Genomic DNA, 19631 nt, shown 5'->3' with positions numbered 1-19631 from the left:
TCTCAGCTCACTGCAAACTCTGCCTCCCCGATTCAAGCAATTCTGCCTCAGACTCCCGAGTAGCTGGAACTACAGGTGCCCACAACCATGCCCAACTAATTTTTGTATTTTTTTTTTTTTTTTTTTTTGAGACGGAGTTTCACTCACGTTACCCAGGCTGGGAGTGCAATGGCGCGATCTCGGCTCACTGCAACCTCCGCCTCCTGGGTTCAGGCAATTCTCCTGCCTCAACCTCCTGAGTAGCTGGGATTACAGGCACGCGCCACCATGCCCAGCTAATGTTTTGTATTTTTAGTAGAGACGGGGTTTCACCATGTTGACCAGGATGGTCTCGATCTCTTGACCTCGTGATCCACCCGCCTCGGCCTCCCAAAGTGCTGGGATTACAGGCTTGAGCCACCGCGCCCGGCCTAATTTTTGTATTTTTAATGGAGATGGGGTTTCACCATGTTGGCCAGGCTGGCCTTGAACACCTGACCTCAAGTGATCAGCCCGCCTTGGCCTACCAAAGTGTTGGGATTACGGGCGTGAGCCACTGCGCCTGCCCATGTTCATGTTTTAAATTCGTAGAAACAAAAACAACATAATTAATGCAACAGTTAGTGTAAAAAATGGCCAGTTCAACAGGTAATTTAGTCTCCAGCTAGAATTGTGTTTGACTATATTACTAAAATTTTAATTAACCTGAAACAGGTATAAAAACAGTTAAAACTAGACACAGTGGCTCATGCCTGTCATCCCAGCACATAAGGAGGCCAAGGCAGGAGAACTGTTTGAGCCAGGAGTTCAAGACCAGCCTGGGCAACATAGCAAGACCCCATCTCTATAAAAATAAACAAAAGTTTAAGCCCATAATAACATAAAGAGGGAAGGCAGGCCAGCAGCAGATCAGGGATTCTGATACACTTCTAGAAAGCAGCAAGTAGATGAGTCCAATCCCTGGGTTAGGGAAGCAGAGGAAGCCAGACCTAAAGGCTGCAGGTGTGGGTGTGGAGGGAGCCAGGATGACTGAGCCTGCAAAAGCCCCGTATATCCAGGCTCTGCAGACACCAGGAGCCAAAGGCGAAGTTCAGAGTCTGGCCCTATAGGCACTCACCACTGCAGGCAACCTTATGCACAACCAGTCCCCCTGGGCCCCTGAACAGGAGTCCTGAGAGCATCCAGATGCAGGGGCGTGATCAGGCACAGTGGAAGGGACTCAGTGTCAAACCACTCCCGACCCTACCCTGAGAATACCAGCAGCTCTCCAGGAAGCAGAAGGCACAAGTTCTTTCCAGAAAAACTGAACAGTCTAGGGAACAGATATTCAGATCCAGACATTTGGGAGTCCCTCCAAAAAGGCTGGCTTGCCATTTAGCTACCTCCCACCCCACCCCAAACACAGAACTTCTTGGCCAGCCTTGTAGGGCCTCACTCAGTTATAGACAGACAGCCTTGGGTAAGGCATCTGAGGAGGGCCTCCAACATAAAAGAGATAAACTAAAATAACATAAGAGGGAGGGAAAAAAAGGAACCAGATAATGCATGAACTGAAGAAAACTTACACCCCCAAAACCCTAATTTCCTCGGAAAGATATGATGCATCCAAAAAATAAGATGCTATGAAAAAGTCAACAAAAGAAGAGGAAATAATATATATGGAAGAAAAAAATCAGTAAAACAACTGGAAAACAAAGTCAAGGAAATCTTCCAAAACACAGTAGGAAGAGATAAGATTGAAAATAGGATAGAAAGGATAAGAAACTCAAAGGATCAAATGATGAGATCTAACATCTATCTAACAGAGGCTCAAGAGAGAAAAGAAAATAGAGATTGGGCATGGTGGCTCACACCTGTAATCCCAGCACTCTGGGAGGCCAAGGCAGGCAGATCCCACGAGGTCAGGAAATCAAGACCACCCTGGGCAACATGGTGAAACCCCGTCTCTACTAAAAATACAAAAATTAGCCAGGCATGGTGGCGTATACCTGTAGTCCCAGCAATTTGGGAAGCTGAGGCAGGAGAATCGGTTGAACTCAGGAGGTAGAGGTTGCAGTGAGCCAAAATTGCGCGACTGCACTCCAGCCTAGGCAACAAGAGCGAGACTCCATCTCGAAAAAATAAAGTCAGTGTCATAAAAACATGACTGCTAAGCCCTGCACAGTGAGTGAAGGAAGTGCGGTGCCAGGCATAACAAAGTGAATTTTTAGGATGCCATGAACAGAGAAAAAAGGCTTCTGGAGAGAGAGAAAACCAGGGCACACAGAAAGGAACAGGAACAGTCTCAGAGTCTACCTCAACAGCAACAGTGGATGCTGGGTGACAGTGGAGCAAAACTGAAAGGAAAATAATTTTCTTCTTTTTTTGAGACAGGGTCTCCCTCTGTAATCAAGGCTGGAGTGCAGCAGTGCGATCACGGCTCACTGTAGCCTCGAACTCCTGGGTTCAAGCAGCCTTCCCACCTCAGCTTCCCAAGCTGCGAGAACTACAGGCACAGCTAATTTTGGGGATTTTTTGTTGTTGTTGTTTGTTTTTTGAGACAGAGTCTCGCTCTGTTGCCTAGGCTGGAGTGCAACGGCCCTATCTCAGCTCACTGCAACCTCCACCTCCCGAATTCAAGCAATTCTCCTGCCTCAGCAGAATTGAGTAGCTGGGACTATAAGCACGCACCACCACGCCCAGCTAATTTTTGTATTTTTAGTAGACAGGGGGTTTCACCATGTTGGTCAGGCTGGTCTCAAACTCCTGACCTCGTGATCTACCCACCTCAGCCTCCTAGAGTGCTGGGATTACAGGCGTGGGCCACCGCGCCAGGCCAATTTTTTATTTTTTATACAGGGTTTCAATTCACCACATTGCCCAAGCTGGTCTCAAACTCCTGTACCCAAAACAATCTGCTTACCTTGGCTTCCCAGAGTGCTGGGATTACAGGTGTAACCCACATGTACAGCCAGGAAAGTAATTTTCTACCTGTAATTTTACAAACGTAGCTAAACTATGAAGCAAATGTGAGAATAAATCTTTTTTTCTTTCCCCCAGCCTAAGATATTTTGTCAATAAAATCATTTCTGCTGGGTGCAATGGCTCACGCCTGTAATCCCAGCACTTCGGGAGGCCAAGGTGGACGGATCACAAGGTCAGGAGATCGAGACCATTTTGGCTAACACAATGAAACCCTGTCTCTACTAAAAATACAAAAAATTAGCCGGGTGTGGTGGCACACACCTATAGTCCCAGCTACTCAAGAGGCTGAGGCAGGAGAATCGCTTGAATCCAGGAGGCAGAAGTGGCAGTGAGCCAAGATCACACCTGCACTCTAGCCTGGGCGACAGAGCAAGACTCTGTCTCGAAAAAAAATTATAATAATAAATTATTTATATAAGGGAAAGGACTCAGAAAATTCCCCTCCCATGACATGTACCATCCAACAAGGAGCTGAACCAAGAAAAAATACCACAGCTGCTGCTAATGGCAACACTGAGCAAGCACCTGGCCTATGCCAGGCATTGTCCTATGCAGTCTGCATGTGCAGACTCACTCCATCCTCAAGAGCCAGATGAGCATCTCCAGCACAAAGCACCTACACAGGCTTGGGCAATTTCTTTTGGCTTTGCTGAGTAAAATAGGACAATGAGTAGAGTATCCATACATAGGTGGCAGAGATGTTAGAGAACTTGCCCAAGGTCACAGAGCTTCCAGGTGGAGGAGCAGGGACATGTGCTTGCAATGATGGCATGAAGGCACGTGCTGCCTGGATGTAGACCAGCTCACAGATGAGCATTCCAGGACAGAGGGAATATGGATAGATCAGAATATGGAAGTGACAGAACATTTGGAAAAGTCTACCGAGATATATACAGCAACCCCCCACCCCGCCCAGTAAAAATTAAATCGATACAGAGAACTATGTTAAGTGAGACAATAAGGCAACTCCAGTTCTTGCAGGAAAAAATAATTGTGGTCATACAAAGAACACTAGAGTCGCAGAGCCCATTCACTGGAGTGGACTCACAAAGTGAAAGTGTAGCCATCCTGGGAAGACGTGGAAGGCTGAGTGGGATCATGGCACAGGCGGCCACTCTGCACCTAGTGTGGTACGCAGCAGCCAAGAAGGCCCCCCAACTCCACCTAGTGTTCATGCCCAGATGTGATCTCCTGCCCTGTGAGCTGGGCCTAGCCACTCACTTCTAACAGACAGAAGCCAACAAAAGGAACAGGTTGTCACTTCTAAGTTTAGGTTATCAAGGCACTCAGACTTCCATCTTGGCTGGCCTCTTGCTCACTCTGATGAAAGCCAGCTGCCATGCTGTCAGCTGGGGAGAGGCCCATGTGGCAGGAAGTGAGGAAGTCTCTGGCCACAGCCTGCAAGAAGTGAATCCTGATGACAGCTCACTAGAATGAGCTGGGAAGTAGATACCCTTCAATCAAGCTTTCAGATGAGACCATAATCCCACCTGTGAGAAACCTTGAGCCAGAGGACCCAAGTTAAGCTACACCTGGATTCCTGACCCACAGAAATTTGATAACAGATGTCATTTTAAGCTGCTATGTTGGGGGTAATTTGTGATTTAGGAATAGGTAACTAACACATTTGTATTAATGGGAAGTCAGCAGAGAACACTGAAATGGATAAACTGAGAAACGGCTGTGTTAAGTGTGTGATCTGGAAACATGAGAAAAATGAGGCCCTGAAGAAAGGAGTAGAGAGGAGGGAGGAGCTACTATGTCTCATTTTAAATCATGTTGCGTTATTTGACTTCTTTTTAAGTACATGGAAGCATTACTTTAATTAAAAATGAAAATGAAGGTAACAGGAACAGTAAACTAATTTCCAGGAGATGAAATATGACTTTGTAATCATAGGAAAAGGGAAGAATGTGCACCAAGAAGTTATTGTCACCTCAAAACAGCAAGAGCATGGATGGCTGTTATCATCATCTTTACACTTCTTTTACATTTCCTCATTTTTTAAAAGTTTTGTATACGGATTACATTTAGGAAATTCAATATATAGTATTAAAATAGAAAAATTAAAGAAGCAGGCTGGGTGCAGTACCCACTGCTAAATTTGACTGGCTTAAAAAAATAATTTTTAAAAAGACACTAGAAATGACAGACATAATACCTGCTTCTTAGCCTCCCACAGTCTTTCAAAATGTTAGGGAATAAATAGTATTTGCATGATTCCAATGATATCTTGGAGTAAGTGAAAGTAATGAAAACATAGAAGTAAACACAAAGTAATTATAATTCACCTTTATACACACGTTTACAGAAATCATCTGATCCCCTTTGCCGCTAAGCGAGTTGAAAAGCGAAAGCGTCTGAATCCCACCAGCATCGCTGCACATGTCATCCATTGAGCCATCATCTCCCATGAACTTTACTTTCAACCAATTTGCCAGAATTCTATAGATTAAAAAAAAAACACACACACTCTTGAAGAATCCAATTCTAAATTTGAATTATAAAGACTTCCAGGAAAAGAAGAAAGAGAAATATCACACAGATCTAGGTCCAAAGTTACCAAATCTCACAATGAAGCTGACCTGCACAAAACAGGCTGTCATTTTAAAATGAAGCAATGATCTTTACTTGTTCTTTTTTTTTCCCCCAGATAGGGTCTCACTGTCACCCAGGGTAGAGTGCGGTGGTACAAACTCGGCTCACTGTAGCAAGCAAACCTCCTGCCTCAGCCTTCTCAGTAGCCGGGACTACAGGCACAGGCCACCATCCTCTGCTAAGTTTTGTTAGCACAACATAGATGTTGCTCACGCTGGCTTCAAACTCCTGGGCTCGAGCAATCCTTCCACAGCCTCCCCAGTCGCTGAGATGACAGCTGTGACCCACTGCACCTGGCTTCTACTTGTTTTTAATTGAGCAGGAGGGAGCACTCATAGAACTGGCTCATTCTAATGTGACTTAAGATTCTGAAGCATTAAGATTTTCAGCAATGGAAAACATCCCTAGAGTTTGAAATACATATTTTTTATAGATCAAATTTCTCGTATCTGAGACCTTAAGAATTCCTAAGTGATACATGAACTTAGCAAATCACAAGACAGCTATTTTAAGAAATGAATCCTCAGCTGGGCGTGGTGGCTCACACCTGTAATCCCAGCACTTTGGAAGGCCAAGGCAGGTGGATTGCTTGAGCCAGGAGTTCAAGACCAGCCTGGGCAACACGGCAAAACCCTGTCTTTACAAAAAAAAAAAAAAATTACAAAACCTAGCCCGGCATGGTGGTACATGCCTATAGTCTCTGCTACTCAGGAAGACCACTTGAGCCTAGGAGGTCAGGTTGCAGGGAGCCAAGATCGCATCACTGCACTCCAGCCTGGGGGATAGAGTAAGACCTTGTCTCAAAATTAAAAAAAAAAAAAAAATAGGAAAAATGAATCACCATTTAAATATTTTTAAAATGCCACAACATTCTTCTTTGTTCAGCTGTCCTATGAGATGAACATCATGACTTTCTCTTTCTTTTTCCTTACTGCATGTGTTCCAAGCTTACCTGGGTTTTTTTTTTTTTTTTAAGTGAAAAAGTATTCTGGAATTAGATAATGGAGTTTAAAAAGAAATGTGTTCAGAGAACTTCGAACCCTCATATATTGCTGGTAGGAATGTTAAAGATGCAGCCACCACAGAAAGGTTTGGCAATTCCTCAAAGACTTAAACATATAGTTACCATACAATTAGCAATCCCACTCCTAGCTATATAACCAAGAGAATTATTAATCACATGTCCACACAAATACTTACACGAGTATTCATAGCAGTCTTTTCACAGTAGCCAAAAAGTAGAAACCACCCAAATGCCTATCAACCGATAAATGGATAAATAAGGTATACTCACACAATGGAGTATTATTCAGCCACAGAAAAGAAGGAAGCACTAACATATGCTTCAACATGGAAAAGTCTAGAAAATATCCCAGAAGGGAAAGGTGAGATTCACAAAAGGCTACATATTATATGATTCCATTTATGTAAGACATCTAGAATAGGCAAATTTATGGAAACAGAAAGCAGATCAGTGGTTTCAGGCTGGGTACGGTGGCTCACATCTGCAATCCCAGCACTCTGGGAGGCCGAGGCAGGCAGATCACCTCAGGTGAGGAGTTCAAGACCTGCCTGGCCAACAGGGTGAAACCCCATCTCTACTAAAAATACAAAAATTAGGCTGGGTGGTGTGCACCTGTAATCCCAGCTACGCGGGAGGCTGAGGCAAGAAAATTGCTTAAATCTGAGAAACAGAGGTTACAGTGAGCCCAGATCACACTACTGTACTCCAGCCCGGGCAACAGAGCAAGACTCCATCTCAAAAAAAAAAAAAAGAAAAAAAAAGAATAGGGGCTTTCTTTTTGAGTGAAAAGGCTTTCTGGAATTAGTTAACAGTGATGGTTGCAAAACCCTTGGATATATCTAAAAATCACTGAAATGTACACTTCAAATTTAATGCTAGTATCTAATTATGTGCTTACTTACAAATGGGTGAAGTTTATAGTATGTGAATAACATATCAATAAATCTATCTTAAAAAGAAACTGTTTTAAGCCGGTCATGGTGGTTCCCACTTGTAATCTCAAAACCTTGGGAAACCAAAGCACGTGGATTGCTTGAGCCCAGGAATTCAAGACCAGCCTGGGAAACACAGTGAAACCCATCTTTCAAAGAAGAAAAACCATTAGCCAGGCATGGTGGCACACGCCTATAGTTCCAGCTACTCAGGAGGCTAAGGTGAGGTCATTTGAGCCCAGGAGGTCGAGGCTTCAGTGAGTCATTATAACACCAGTGCCCTCCAGCCTAGGTGACAACAAAGCAAGACCCTGTCTCAGAAGAAAGAAACTGTAGTTGCTTTAAAACTATGACTTCTTGACCAGGAGTAATGGCTCACACCTATAAGCCCAGCGCTTTGGGAGGCCGAGGCGGGTGGATCACGAGGTCAGGATTTCGAGACCAGCCTGACCAACATGGTAAAACCCCGTCTCTACTAAAAATAAGAAAAAATTAGCCAGGCGTGGTGGTGCGCGCCTGTAATTCCAGCTACTCAAGAGACTAATGCAGGAGAATCGCTTGAACTCAGGAGGCGGAGGCCTCAGTGAGCCAAGCCGCTGTACTCCAGCCTGTGTGACAAAGTGAGACTCCAGCTCAAAAACTGGAAAAAAAAAAAAAAAAAAAAAGACTTCTGGCCAGGTGCAATGGCTCACTCCTATAATCCCAGCACTTTGGGAGTCCCAGGCGGGTGGACTACAAGGTCAGGAGACTGAGACCAGCCTGGCCAGCATGGTGAAACCCCATCTCTACTAAAATACCAAAAAAAAAAAAAAAAAAAATTAGCTGGGTGTGGTGACATGAGCCTGTAATTCCAGCTGCTTGCAAGGCTGAGGCAGGAGAATCACTTGAACCCAGGAGGCAGAGGTTACAGCGAGCCAAGATTGTGCCATTGCACTCCAGCCTGGTGACACAGCGAGATTCTGTCTCAAAAAAAGACTTCTGTATGCTAGTTACAGGAAGTAAGACCATGTCAATTTTTTTTTCATTTTTAAAATGCCAAAAGATTATTCTGAATGGAAGAAAAATGAAACTATAGTAAACAAACTATAAACTATCCTACCGAAGAGTCTAAAATAAAGCAGGTCTATCAACACCTTAACACAGCTTTAAATACTGTTGCCAAGTGACATCGTTCAGATTTGTGTGCCCACCCAAAATCTCATGTTGAACTGTAATCCCCAGTGTTGAAAGAGGGGCCTGGTGGGAGGTACTGTATCTAGGGGTGGATCTCCCCCTTCCTGTTCTCATGACAGTGAGTTCTCATGAGATCTGGTTGTTTAAAAGTGTGTAGCACCTCCCACTTTGCTCTCTCTTCCTCTTGCTCCGGCTATGTAGGCCATGCCTGCTTCCCCTTCGCCTTCCACCATGATTGTGGGTTTCCTGAGGCCTCCCCGGCCATGCTTCCTGTACGGCCTGTGGAACCATGAGCCAATTAAACCTCTTTATAAATTACCAAGTTTCAGATAATTCTTTAAAGCAATGTGAAAACGGACTAATACCCCAAGCTTATGGAATAAAAATGGAAATAATCAAATCTAAAATTTCAACTTAAAATCCTGAGCGAAACAGACCATAAATCCAAGCATTAAAACGTTAAACCTATGCTTCAGAGTTCCCATCACACATAAAAGGAATACCTGGCCCGCCCACAGCTCTGGCCCTGGCCCACAGCTCTGCCCCCGTCCACTCTACCTCTTGGAAACCCCACAGGGGATACCCTTCCTGACCTGCCAGGACTCCCTGGGGACTGCTCTTCTCCATCCGGCAACACCAGCACCAGCTTCCAAAACACATGCTCCTGCCTCCCAGGGAGGTGCTCAGCCACAAGGGATGGCAGGTCCAGAGACGCCCACGCCACGTCGCTGGAAGGAAAAGACTACCGTGGGTTAGCCAGTATGTGAGACCCTGAGCAGCACACACATCCTATGAGCAGGAAGGTGCAGGATGGGGAAAAATCAGGGTCAGAGGTTGAACTGCAAACTAGAAACCATGTCTGAAACTCAGCAAAGAGACCACAGATGCATGAAGAGCTGTCAGTGTGACAGACTGGGAGACGGAGTTGGGGGTTAGTGGGGAGCACCCAGAAGGGTGGGGCATGACAGACCTCAGCAGCTGCTGGTAGAAGTGCTGAACCTTCATCTGGTGAGCCGTCTCATTTCTGAGCCGCCTTAACCTGCAAAGGAAAGCAGAATGACAGTGTCCCTGAAGGAGCTTAGTGAAAAGGACTGGCTAGTGAGTGTCCCCTGGGGAATACCCAGGAGACTGAAAAAAAACTTTCTGCTAAAGAAATTGGTTACAGGCCAGGCACGGTGGCTCACGCCTGTAATCCCAGCACTTTGGGAGTCCGAGGCGGGCAGATCCCAGGGTCAGGAGATGAAGACCATCCTGGCTAACACGGTGAAACCCCGTCTCTACTACAAATACAAAAAATTAACTGGGTGTGGTGGTGCACACCTATAGTCTCAGTTACTCAGGAGGCTGAGGCAGGAGAATCGCTTAAACCCGGGAGGCAGAGGTTGCAGTGAGCCAGTATCACGAGCACTGCACTCCAGCCTGGGTGACAGAGCAAGGCCCCATTTCCAAAAAAAAAAAAAGGATTAAGAGGATTTCTTCATTCCACAAATATCAATTAAGTATCTGCTGTGTGCTGACTGTGGGAGATTCAGCAATAAATCCTGCCCTTCAAGCATCTCTAAATGCTGGCCTGGCATGTGGGAGGTGTGGGCACTGTGGGCAAATGCTGCCAGGTACGGCTGGAGCTGGGGTGTGTGTTGCAATCTCACCAGGGTGGTCAGATGATAGGTGAGCAATGACCTAAAGGAAACAGGGACAGCCAGCATGACAACTCCCAGCAGCAGAGCGCATGGCTATGCTGGGCCACAGCTGGACCTAGCATGTTTGGGGAGAGCAGTGAGGACAGCTGGGGAAGGAGCGGGGTCCATAGTGCAGAGACTTGGCGATTGCTAGGTTCACCGCCAAGACGAGCAACGCCACCTGGCTGAGCTGTCAGAGGATCCCTCCAGCTGATGCTGACCTGGTGCAGGAGATGCCCAATTTCCCTGCGTGGCCCAAGTCCAGGAGACCCCTGGCCAGGTTCTCCTCAGCAATGGGGCACTCTGCGCTGGGCGCCAGCGCCCTCAGCCGGTCGCTCACGTCCACGCAGCAGGGCGCAGCAGGGAAAGCCCGCATCTGGCGCCTCAGTTTCTTCCGGGCTGCAACAGCTTCCCTCCACCTGGGGGACACAAAAACACATCATCACTGAGTGTTTTCAATGTCTTCAAACCTATAAACAAATTGGAGTTAAAACTCAGGCATGTTGCTGACTTGGCCAACAAAAAATAAATAAATAAATAAATAAAAACAACTCAGGCATGGGGAAGGAATGATATCAAATGAGTGTGGTGAGCAATGAAACTACTGGATATAAGAACTAACAATGAATGCGCTTTGGAGGCCGACTTGGCAATATGGAGACATGTGGGAAGAAAGTTGCCCAGGTGCCATGGCAAGAAACGGAAGGCACATCTGTCCCAGCATAATAAATGATTACTTAGACATAGCAGTGATATCAAACATAAATAACTGATTACTTGGTTATAGCAATGACACCAATTAGACTTACATACAATCACATAATTAATTATATAGTCAATCTTATTACATTATTATTCTCTATTATTAACTTTTCCTTTAGTATTACAGCATAGGAACGTTTTTAGCCTCATACTACAGAAATAATAGGGTAAAATATAATTAGGAACTAAAGGGACATTGTGAGAAGTGATCAGGAGGCAAGAATAAACGCCTTGTGGTAACACCAGTGCCTGGCAAGGCGCCCGTTACTTAGCAGGCAGGCCTTGCAGTAATGCCAGCATCTGGGAAGGTGCCCGCTACTTAGCAGGCCATGAGGGGGAGTTTCCCTCTCACTGGGGAGTTCAGAGAAAACTCTGCTCTGCCGGCTCTTGAGGAAGGTCTGACACTAGCTAGCCCACAGACATCCAGGGGCTTAAACACCTCTCTATGGTGCAGTGCTCCGATGGTCACCATCCTTGTCCACTTTCATGTTCCACTTTCCCACCCGATGCTCCCTTGTAAATTCTTAGAAGAATAGAGGAATCCTAAAAGCCTTTGATCTCTCTGATAAGTGCATAGAAAGATATTGACCTACGTGCCTCCCCTCCTTGCAGCAGCTACCTGAGGGAGGGGCCCTCTGTACTGTACCCACGTGACCTGCTGAACTGTGCCCATGTGGCCCCCCATATTTTAAGAAAGTGATTTGCTTGACCCCTAGCAATCATGTCAGATAATTCACTCTCCGGCCCTGCCCCCCTGCCTTGTTTACAATAAATGTCCGTGAGTCCAGGCATTCGGGGCCACTGCTGGACTCCGCCTCCTGGCAGCAGTGGTCCCCCGCCCAGCTGAATTCTTATCTCTGTGTCCTTGTGTCTTTCTCTTCTACGATCTATCGTCTCTGCACACAAAAGAACACCCACAAGACCCTGTGGGGCTGGACCCTGCAGATACAGATCTAAGATACATATGCCCAGCCGGGCACAGTGGCTCACACCTGTAATCCTAGCACTTTGGGAGGCCAAGGTGGGCAGATTGTCTGAGCTCAAGAGTCTGAGACCACCCTGGGCAACACAGTGAAACACATCTCTACTAAAATACAAAAAATTAGACGGTTATGGTGGCAGGTGCCTGAGGTCCCAGCTACTCAGGAGGCAAAGGCAGGAGAGTAACTTAAACCCGAGAGGTGGAGGTTGAAGTGAGCCGAGATCACGCCACGCCACTGCACTCCAGCCTGGGCAACAGAAGGAGACTCCTGTCCAAAAAAACCAGATACACATATATCCCTTGACCCACAGCCGCCACTGACAGGAATTTATCTCCAGACACACGTGCCTGTGTGCAACCAAGTGCAATGTCTGTACAAGGACAGTCGCCGTGACGCTCTTTGCCAGAGCTAAAAGGAGAGCCACATCAAAGTCCATCAACAAGAGGACCAGGAAGGTCATCACTGGTACATTCTCGCACTGACCTCGACACCACTGGCAATGCTGAGAGCTCAACACGCTGCTACAGCCAGGCCGCCACCTCTTATCAGATGGAGCATAGAAAGGCTCAGAGCAAAGCAGGGGTCAGGAGGCCACCTGTGCCAACAGCCACAGGAAAGGACGGAAAGTCTCTGGATGGATTCACAAGCAGCTGCTGCTCGAACAATGGACAGAGGTCTGTTGCGGAAGGGAGACGCACTTCTCCCCATACTCCCTTCTGTCCTGTTACAACTGTCAAGGACACTATTACTTATTTTAAATTTTACTGTGAAATAAATCATACAACACACGTAACACATATATGCCCCGTTTAAAGATTAATAAATAATCAAGCACCTATGCACTTTCATCCAGCTGAGACGCTGTAGCCATGACAGGCAGCCCTCCTATTCCCAAAAGTAACTACTAAGCTAAGATTATGATCATTATTTTCCTCCTTTTCTTTAGGATTATACTACTATATAAAAATCCAAAATAAGCAACTTGGTATGAATATACAGTATTTGTATATTCCCTATTAATCGCTTTTTTCCCACTACTTCTGTTTTGAGAATTCACATTTGCTGGTGCACAGAACCATCATCTGGCCTGTTCACAGCCATCTCCCAGCATCCAGTGGCGTGGGCACATGGCAGGCACCCTGTAAGTATCTGCTGAAATACAGAGCAGCTACCGCACCCCTATCTAATTCCTGACTTTTCCCCTTAGTTTATACTCTGTGCGTGCGTGCGTGCGTGCGTGTGTGTGTGTGTATGTGTCTCTCACACGTAATCAAGTATTTCTGAAACCCAATATAATCCAATTAGAGTCCATTTTAGTTTCCCTGATCCTTTTACCACTGAGTAAAGGAATTGATGGCTCATACATTTTGAATCTGGTAAAAGACTCTTCCCCGTGTGTGGATTTTGCCTGTAGGGACACGGACTCACCGCTGCAGATACTTGCAGAAGCACTGAAGCTCCTGGAGTGTCTCCTTTGCAGTCTGGAAGATTTCCTCCACGAGAAACAAGTCCACAAGGTGGGCACAGACATCCTCACAGCAACGGGCCATGCGGACCCTCTGGTCTGTCTCTACTGCTTTCCTAAAAAATAGGGCAATCAGCATGGAAGATCGCACTCAGGGCCCACAGACACTGAGGGCTTGCTTTAAAAGTTCAAGAGCTGGCCAGGCATGGTGGCTCACGCCTGTAATCCCAACAACAATTTGGGAGTTTGAGACCAACCTGGCCAACATGGAGAAACCCCAGCTCTACTAAAAATACAAAATTAGCCAGGCATGCTGGCACATGCCTATAATCCCAACTACTCGGAAGGCTGAGGCTGGGGAATCACTTGAACCCAGGAGGCAGAGGTTGCAGTGGGCCGAGATCATGCCATTGCACTCCAAGCTGGGCAATAAAAGCCAAACTCCGTCTCAAAAAAAAAAAAAAAAAAAAAGAAAATAAAAATTGAAATTAAAATACAGAAATTAGCTGGGCCATGGTAGTATGTGCCTATAGTCCCAGCTGCTCGGGAAGCTGAGGCAGGAGAATTGTTTGAACCCAGAAGGTGGAGGTTGCAGTAAGCTGAGACTGCACCACTGCGATCCAGCCTGGGTGACAGAGGAAGACTCCATCCCAAAAAAGAAAACAAAAAAACAGCGTTTAAGAGTCGGCATCCTCAACATTAAAATGTAATTACATGTTCAGTGTAAGTAAAGCTTGAATGCTTAAACTACAGACACCTAGAGACCCTCCTGGCCAACATGGTGAAGGTACAGGGTGCCAAATTACAGGGCACAGGGGCCCTTGTAACAGTTAAGAAATAAACTTGAGCCGGGCGCGGTGGCTCAAGCCTGTAATCCCAGCACTTTGGGAGGCCGAGGCGGGTGGATCACAAGGTCAAGAGATCGAGACCATCCTGGTCAACACGGTGAAACCCTGTCTCTATTAAAAATACAAAAAATTAGCTGAGCATGGTGGCGCGTGCCTGTAATCCCAGCTACTCAGGAGGCTGAGGCAGGAGAATTGCCTGAACCCAGTAGGCAGAGGTTGCAGTGAGCCAAGATCGTGCCATTGCACTCCAGCCTGGGTAACAAGAGCAAAACTCCGTCCCAAAAAAAAAAAAAAAAAAGAAATAAACTTGGCCGGGCACAATGGCTCACACCTGTCATCCCAGCACTTCGGGAGGCCAAGGCGGGGGGATCACAAGGTCAAGAGGTCGAGACCATCCTGGCCAACATGGTGAAACCCCGTCTCTACTAAAAATACAAAAATTAGCTGGGCGTGGTGGCGTTCACCTGTAGTCCCAGCTACTTGGGAGGCTGAGGCAGGAGAATCGCTTGAACCCGGAAGGCAGAGGTTGCAATGAGCTGAGATCACACCACTGCACTCCAGCCTGGTGACAGAGTGAGGACTCTGTCTCAAGAAAAAAATAAAAAGAAAAAAAGAAAGAAAGGAAAATTTATCTTAATAGTCAGAATTTTTAATTAATTATTTTAGAGACAGAGGCTCACTGTGCTGCCCAGGCTGCAGTACGGTGGCCACCCACTGGTACAATCATTGCATACTACCTGGACCTTCCGAGCTTAAGTGATCTTCACACCTCAGTCTCAGGAGCTGGGACTACAGGTGCTTGGCTTAGAATTTGTGAATAACCATGCAGACAACCAACCACAAAACCTTCTCATCAGCAATATCTGACTGGAAGTACGTCAAATATCTGATAAATGCCAGTGGCTACTAAGGATGGCTGATGCTGGTCACGTGGTAGCCCTCGTATAAAATAGAATTTTTTATAATAAAATTATCTTTGTCAAATGTATATCAAATTACATTTGGTCACAAAATCAAAGCTTAAACAAGAAAGCACATTTCCAGTAACCCATCCTCAGTGGCTCCAGACACAACCTCAGTCTCCCAGCACAGCAAGGCAACAGTGTTTCACTTACTTCAACTCCTGAGAGCAGGTTTCCCTCACAAACTCCATCATCACCTGTTCCATCAGCTCTGCAGCCAGGCCCTGGCTCAGCTCAGTTAACGCCAGCTCTCTCTCCCGCTGCAACCTACAAGGAAGAGAATACACAACGGTAATGTTTCAAAATAAAAATAAGTGCTGCTTGTTTTACTCCCCGGCCGTGCAGACAGGGACTGAGCTGTGCTGCCTGAGCCAAAAGGCCACCCCGACTCCAGCTCCCAACACCACCTCCCTTCCCCTGCCTTTCCTGGCTGGGGAACGCCACTGCTCACAGGTAGGCATGGCCTGGGGACCTCGACCCACTCCCTGGGCTCAAATGTATGAGGGCACTGAGAGGGTCAGCAGGGGTTGAATGGCAGCACAGTGCACAACAGCAAGGGCTTCCCAGCCAGGGTCCATTCTCTCCTGGTCCACACACATCTCCTGTCCTGCTGCATGGACACGACACACCGACCTTTCCTCTTCAGCCCGCTGCCTCTCCTGCTCTCTTCGTTCCCTTTCCTTAGTCACTTCTTCGGCTGCGATGTGCCTCAAAATGCCTGTGGTTGCAGCTGTTAACAAATCCTCCACAGCAGCATTAGAAACACTACACAGAGCAAAGAGGGTAGCATTCAAAATCAGAGTAAAAAAGCCATGTCAGTAAGTGTCTAAAGGAAAAAAAAGCACACAGCTTGAGTATCCCTAATCCAAAAATCTGAAATCCAAAATGCTCCAAAATCTGAAACTTTTTGAGCACAGCATGACATGCTTTTCAAAGGAAATGCTCACTGAATCATTTCAGAATTCAAATTTTTGGGTAGGACATACTCAACCGGTAGATATAATACAAATATTCCAAAATCGAAAAATATCTGTGATCTAAAACACTGTCGTCCCAGCACTTTGGATAAGGGATACGCAACCTATACGTGTTTGGCTGTCAGCATACAAATTAAGCCCACTGTTAGAAACACACCATCTACCAAAACAGACTTGTGAAGAAACAGAAAAATCTCAACAGTCCTGTAACTAGTAAGGAGACTTCCAAACAAAGGAAAGTATAAGACCAGAAAGTTTCACTGGTAAATTCTATTAAACACTTATGAAAAACTAACACCAATCTTTCTCAAACCCTTTCAAAAACTGAGGAGGAGGGAACATTTACTAACTCTTTTATGAGGCTAGCATTGCCCTAATACCAAAGACAGACCAAAGACACTAGAAGAAAGCTAGAGACTGGCCAGGCACGTGGCTCACACCTGTAATCCCAGCATTTTGGGAGGCCGAGGTGGGAGGACTGCTTGAACCCAGGAGTTCAAGACTAACCTGGGCAACACAGGGAGACCCCGTCCCTACAAAAAAATAAAAACTTAGCCAGGTATGGTGGCATGTGCCTGTGGTCCTAGTTACTTGGGAGGCTGAGGTGGGAGGATGGCTTCAGCCTAGAATATCAAGGCTGCAGCTAGCTGTGATTATGCTTCTGCACTCTGGGCTTGGCGGCCAAGTAAGACCCTGGCTCAAAAAAAAAAAAAAAAAAAAAAGGAATAAAGAGGAAAACTACAGACCAATATTCTTCATGAATATGGATATAAAAATCCTCAACAAGGCCGAGCATGGTGGCTCATACCTGTAATCCCAGCACTTTGGGAGGCCAAGGTGGGTGGATCACCTGAGGTCAGGAGTTCGAGACCAGCCTGGCCAACATGGTGAAACTCCGTCTCTACTAAAAACACAAACATTAGCATGGTGTTGGTGGCAAGCAGCTGTAATCCCAGATACTTGGGAGGCTGAGGCAGGAGAATCACTTGAACCTGAGAGATGAAGGTTACAGTGAGCCAAGGTTGCGCCACTGCACTCCAGCCTGGGAGACAGAGCAAGACTCCATCTCAAAGAAAAAAACAAATCTTCAACAAATGTTGGGCGCAGTGGCTCACATCTGTAATCCCAACACTTTGAGAGGCTGAGGTCAGGAGTTCAAAGCCAGTTTGCGCAACGAAGTGAGACCCAGCCTCTAAAAAATTTAAAACTTGACCGGGCATGGTGGCTCATGCCTGTAATCCCAGCACTTTGGTAGGCCAAGGCAGTGGATCACCTGAAGTCAGGAGTTCCAGACCAGCCTGGCCAAGCGAGACTCTGTCTCAAAAATAAACAAATTAATTAATTAATTAAACCAAGGAAGCAAAAACTTTGTATGGTGAAAACTATAAAACATTCCTGAAAGAAATTAAGGATGACCTAAATAAATGGAAAGGCATCTGATATATTCAGATTAGAAGATTTAATATTGTTAAAACAACAATATTAGCCAGGCGTGGTGGCTCATGCCTGTAATCCCAGTACTTTAAGAGGCTGAAGCAGGCAGATCACTTGAGGCCAGGAGTTCGAGACCACCCTGGACAACATGGCAAAAGGTATCTCTACAAAATATTAAAAAATTAGCCAGGTGTGGTGGTACACACCTGTAATCCTAGCTACGCAGGAAGCTGAGGCAGGAGAATCGATTGAATCCAGGAGGCGGAGGTTGCAGTGAGCCGAGATTGAGCCACTGCGCTCCAGCCTGAGCAACAGAGAGAGACTCCATCTCAAAAAAGAAAAAAAAAGATGTCAATACTACCCAAAACAATTTATAGATTCAATGTAATCTCTCTCAAAATCCCAACAGCACTTTTTGCAGAAACAGAAAAACTCATCCTAAAATTCAGATGATATCTCAGGAGACCCCAAATAACAAAACCATCTTGAAAAAGAACAGATGGAGGGGAAAATTTTTTTTTTTTTTTTTTTTGAGAAAGTCTCACTTTGTTGCCCAAGCTGGAGTGCAATGGAGCGATCTCGTCTGATAGCAACTTCCGCCTCCCGGGTTCAAGCAATTCTCCTGCCTCAGCCTCCCAAGAAGCTGGGATTACAGGGACCTGCCATCACACCTGGCTAATTTTTTTTATTTTTAGTAGAGACGCGGTTTCACCATGCTGATCAGAATGGCTCAAACTCCTGACCTTGTGATCCGTCTACCTCGGCCCCCCAAAGTACTGGGATTACAGGTGAGAGCCACTGCACCTGGTTGTTTTTTTTTTTGAGAGATTTTTTTGAGAGAGTCTTGCTCTGTCACCCAGACTGGAGTGCAGTGACACTATCTTGGCTCACTGCAACTCTCCGCCTCCTGGGTTCAAGCGATTCTCCTGCCTCAGCCTCCCAAGCAGCTGGGAGTACAGCTGCCCACCACCACGCCTGGCTAATCTTTGTATTTTTAGTAGAGATGGGGGTTTCACCATGTTGGCCACGCTGGTCTTGAACTCCTGACCTCAGGTGATCCACCCGCCTCGGCCTCCCAAAGCACGAGGAATACAGGCATGAGCCACCAGAAAATCTCCATGACACTGTATTTGGCAATGGCTTATTGGATCATGACTCCAAAACACAGGCAACTTTAGTAGAGGAAACTTCTGGAGGACTGGGCGCAGCTCCCCACTGCGAGTAGGAGGAGGGGAGCACCAGACGCCACTCACCCCAGAGCAGCAGCCACGTAGGCAGCGCCTGCAGAGCCGACTTCCTCGCAGTCCCTCTGCAGAGCCTCCTGGATGAGCTCATCCACCACCTGTTCCAGGTCCTGTGGAGAGACCAGCATGGGGTCGAAGGGAATGTCCCACCCAGGGCAGAAATCCTGGGTAACATGTTGTCACTGACAGTCTGCAGTTATCTGGTGACCAAAGCACATGACCCCTGACACAGGGTCAGCTAGACTGCTGCAGGAAAAGCGTTCCCTGGCAAGCGGAAAGCAGATGGCCGCAGAGCACCCTGGCCCAGACATCTCCAATCTACATCAGCAGCCTCCGCTTCTGTGGCCACTCTTATGCTCCCGCTCAGGACTCCCTGATCCCAAGAGGGGCTGCGCCCAGTGCCTGCCCCTAAGCAGCCAGAGTGGCACAGTCCAGTCCCACAACCACAGAGTTAACAGGCTCTACTCCACAGTAAGGCACAGGTCAGGGGCCATGCCCACCCTGCAGCCACACACTTCAAGGGGCACACCCACCCCAGGCCAGGCCCATCAGGGTGCACAGTCACACAGGCCACACACAGCAGAGAAAACACATCCACCCCAAGGCC

At 46.6% G+C, this 19631-nt stretch overlaps 1 protein-coding gene across 8 annotated transcripts in view; it reads right to left on the bottom strand.

Annotated features, from left to right (window-relative positions):
• Nucleotides 1-19631, bottom strand: part of MCM3AP (minichromosome maintenance complex component 3 associated protein) — a 54676-nt gene that overhangs the window by 12608 nt on the left and 22437 nt on the right. For all 8 annotated transcript variants that reach the window (XM_032276523.1, XM_032276526.1, XM_032276525.1 and 5 more), the window contains 8 exons: nt 19034-19134; nt 16003-16134; nt 15523-15636; nt 13523-13675; nt 10571-10768; nt 9641-9709; nt 9264-9398; nt 5235-5388 (listed from right to left, as the gene is read on the bottom strand). In XM_032276523.1, the coding sequence (XP_032132414.1) occupies nt 5235-5388; nt 9264-9398; nt 9641-9709; nt 10571-10768; nt 13523-13675; nt 15523-15636; nt 16003-16134; nt 19034-19134 (1056 nt within the window). The remainder of the gene's footprint in view (nt 1-5234; nt 5389-9263; nt 9399-9640; nt 9710-10570; nt 10769-13522; nt 13676-15522; nt 15637-16002; nt 16135-19033; nt 19135-19631) is intronic.

This window comes from Sapajus apella, unplaced genomic scaffold, assembly GCF_009761245.1.
Source record: "Sapajus apella isolate SASKATOON/1434 unplaced genomic scaffold, GSC_monkey_1.0 scaffold8, whole genome shotgun sequence".
In the NCBI taxonomy this organism is placed as follows: domain Eukaryota; kingdom Metazoa; phylum Chordata; class Mammalia; order Primates; family Cebidae; genus Sapajus; species Sapajus apella.
The sequence above is the reverse complement of the archived record's forward strand: the minus strand, read 5'-3'. Positions and strand labels throughout refer to the sequence as shown.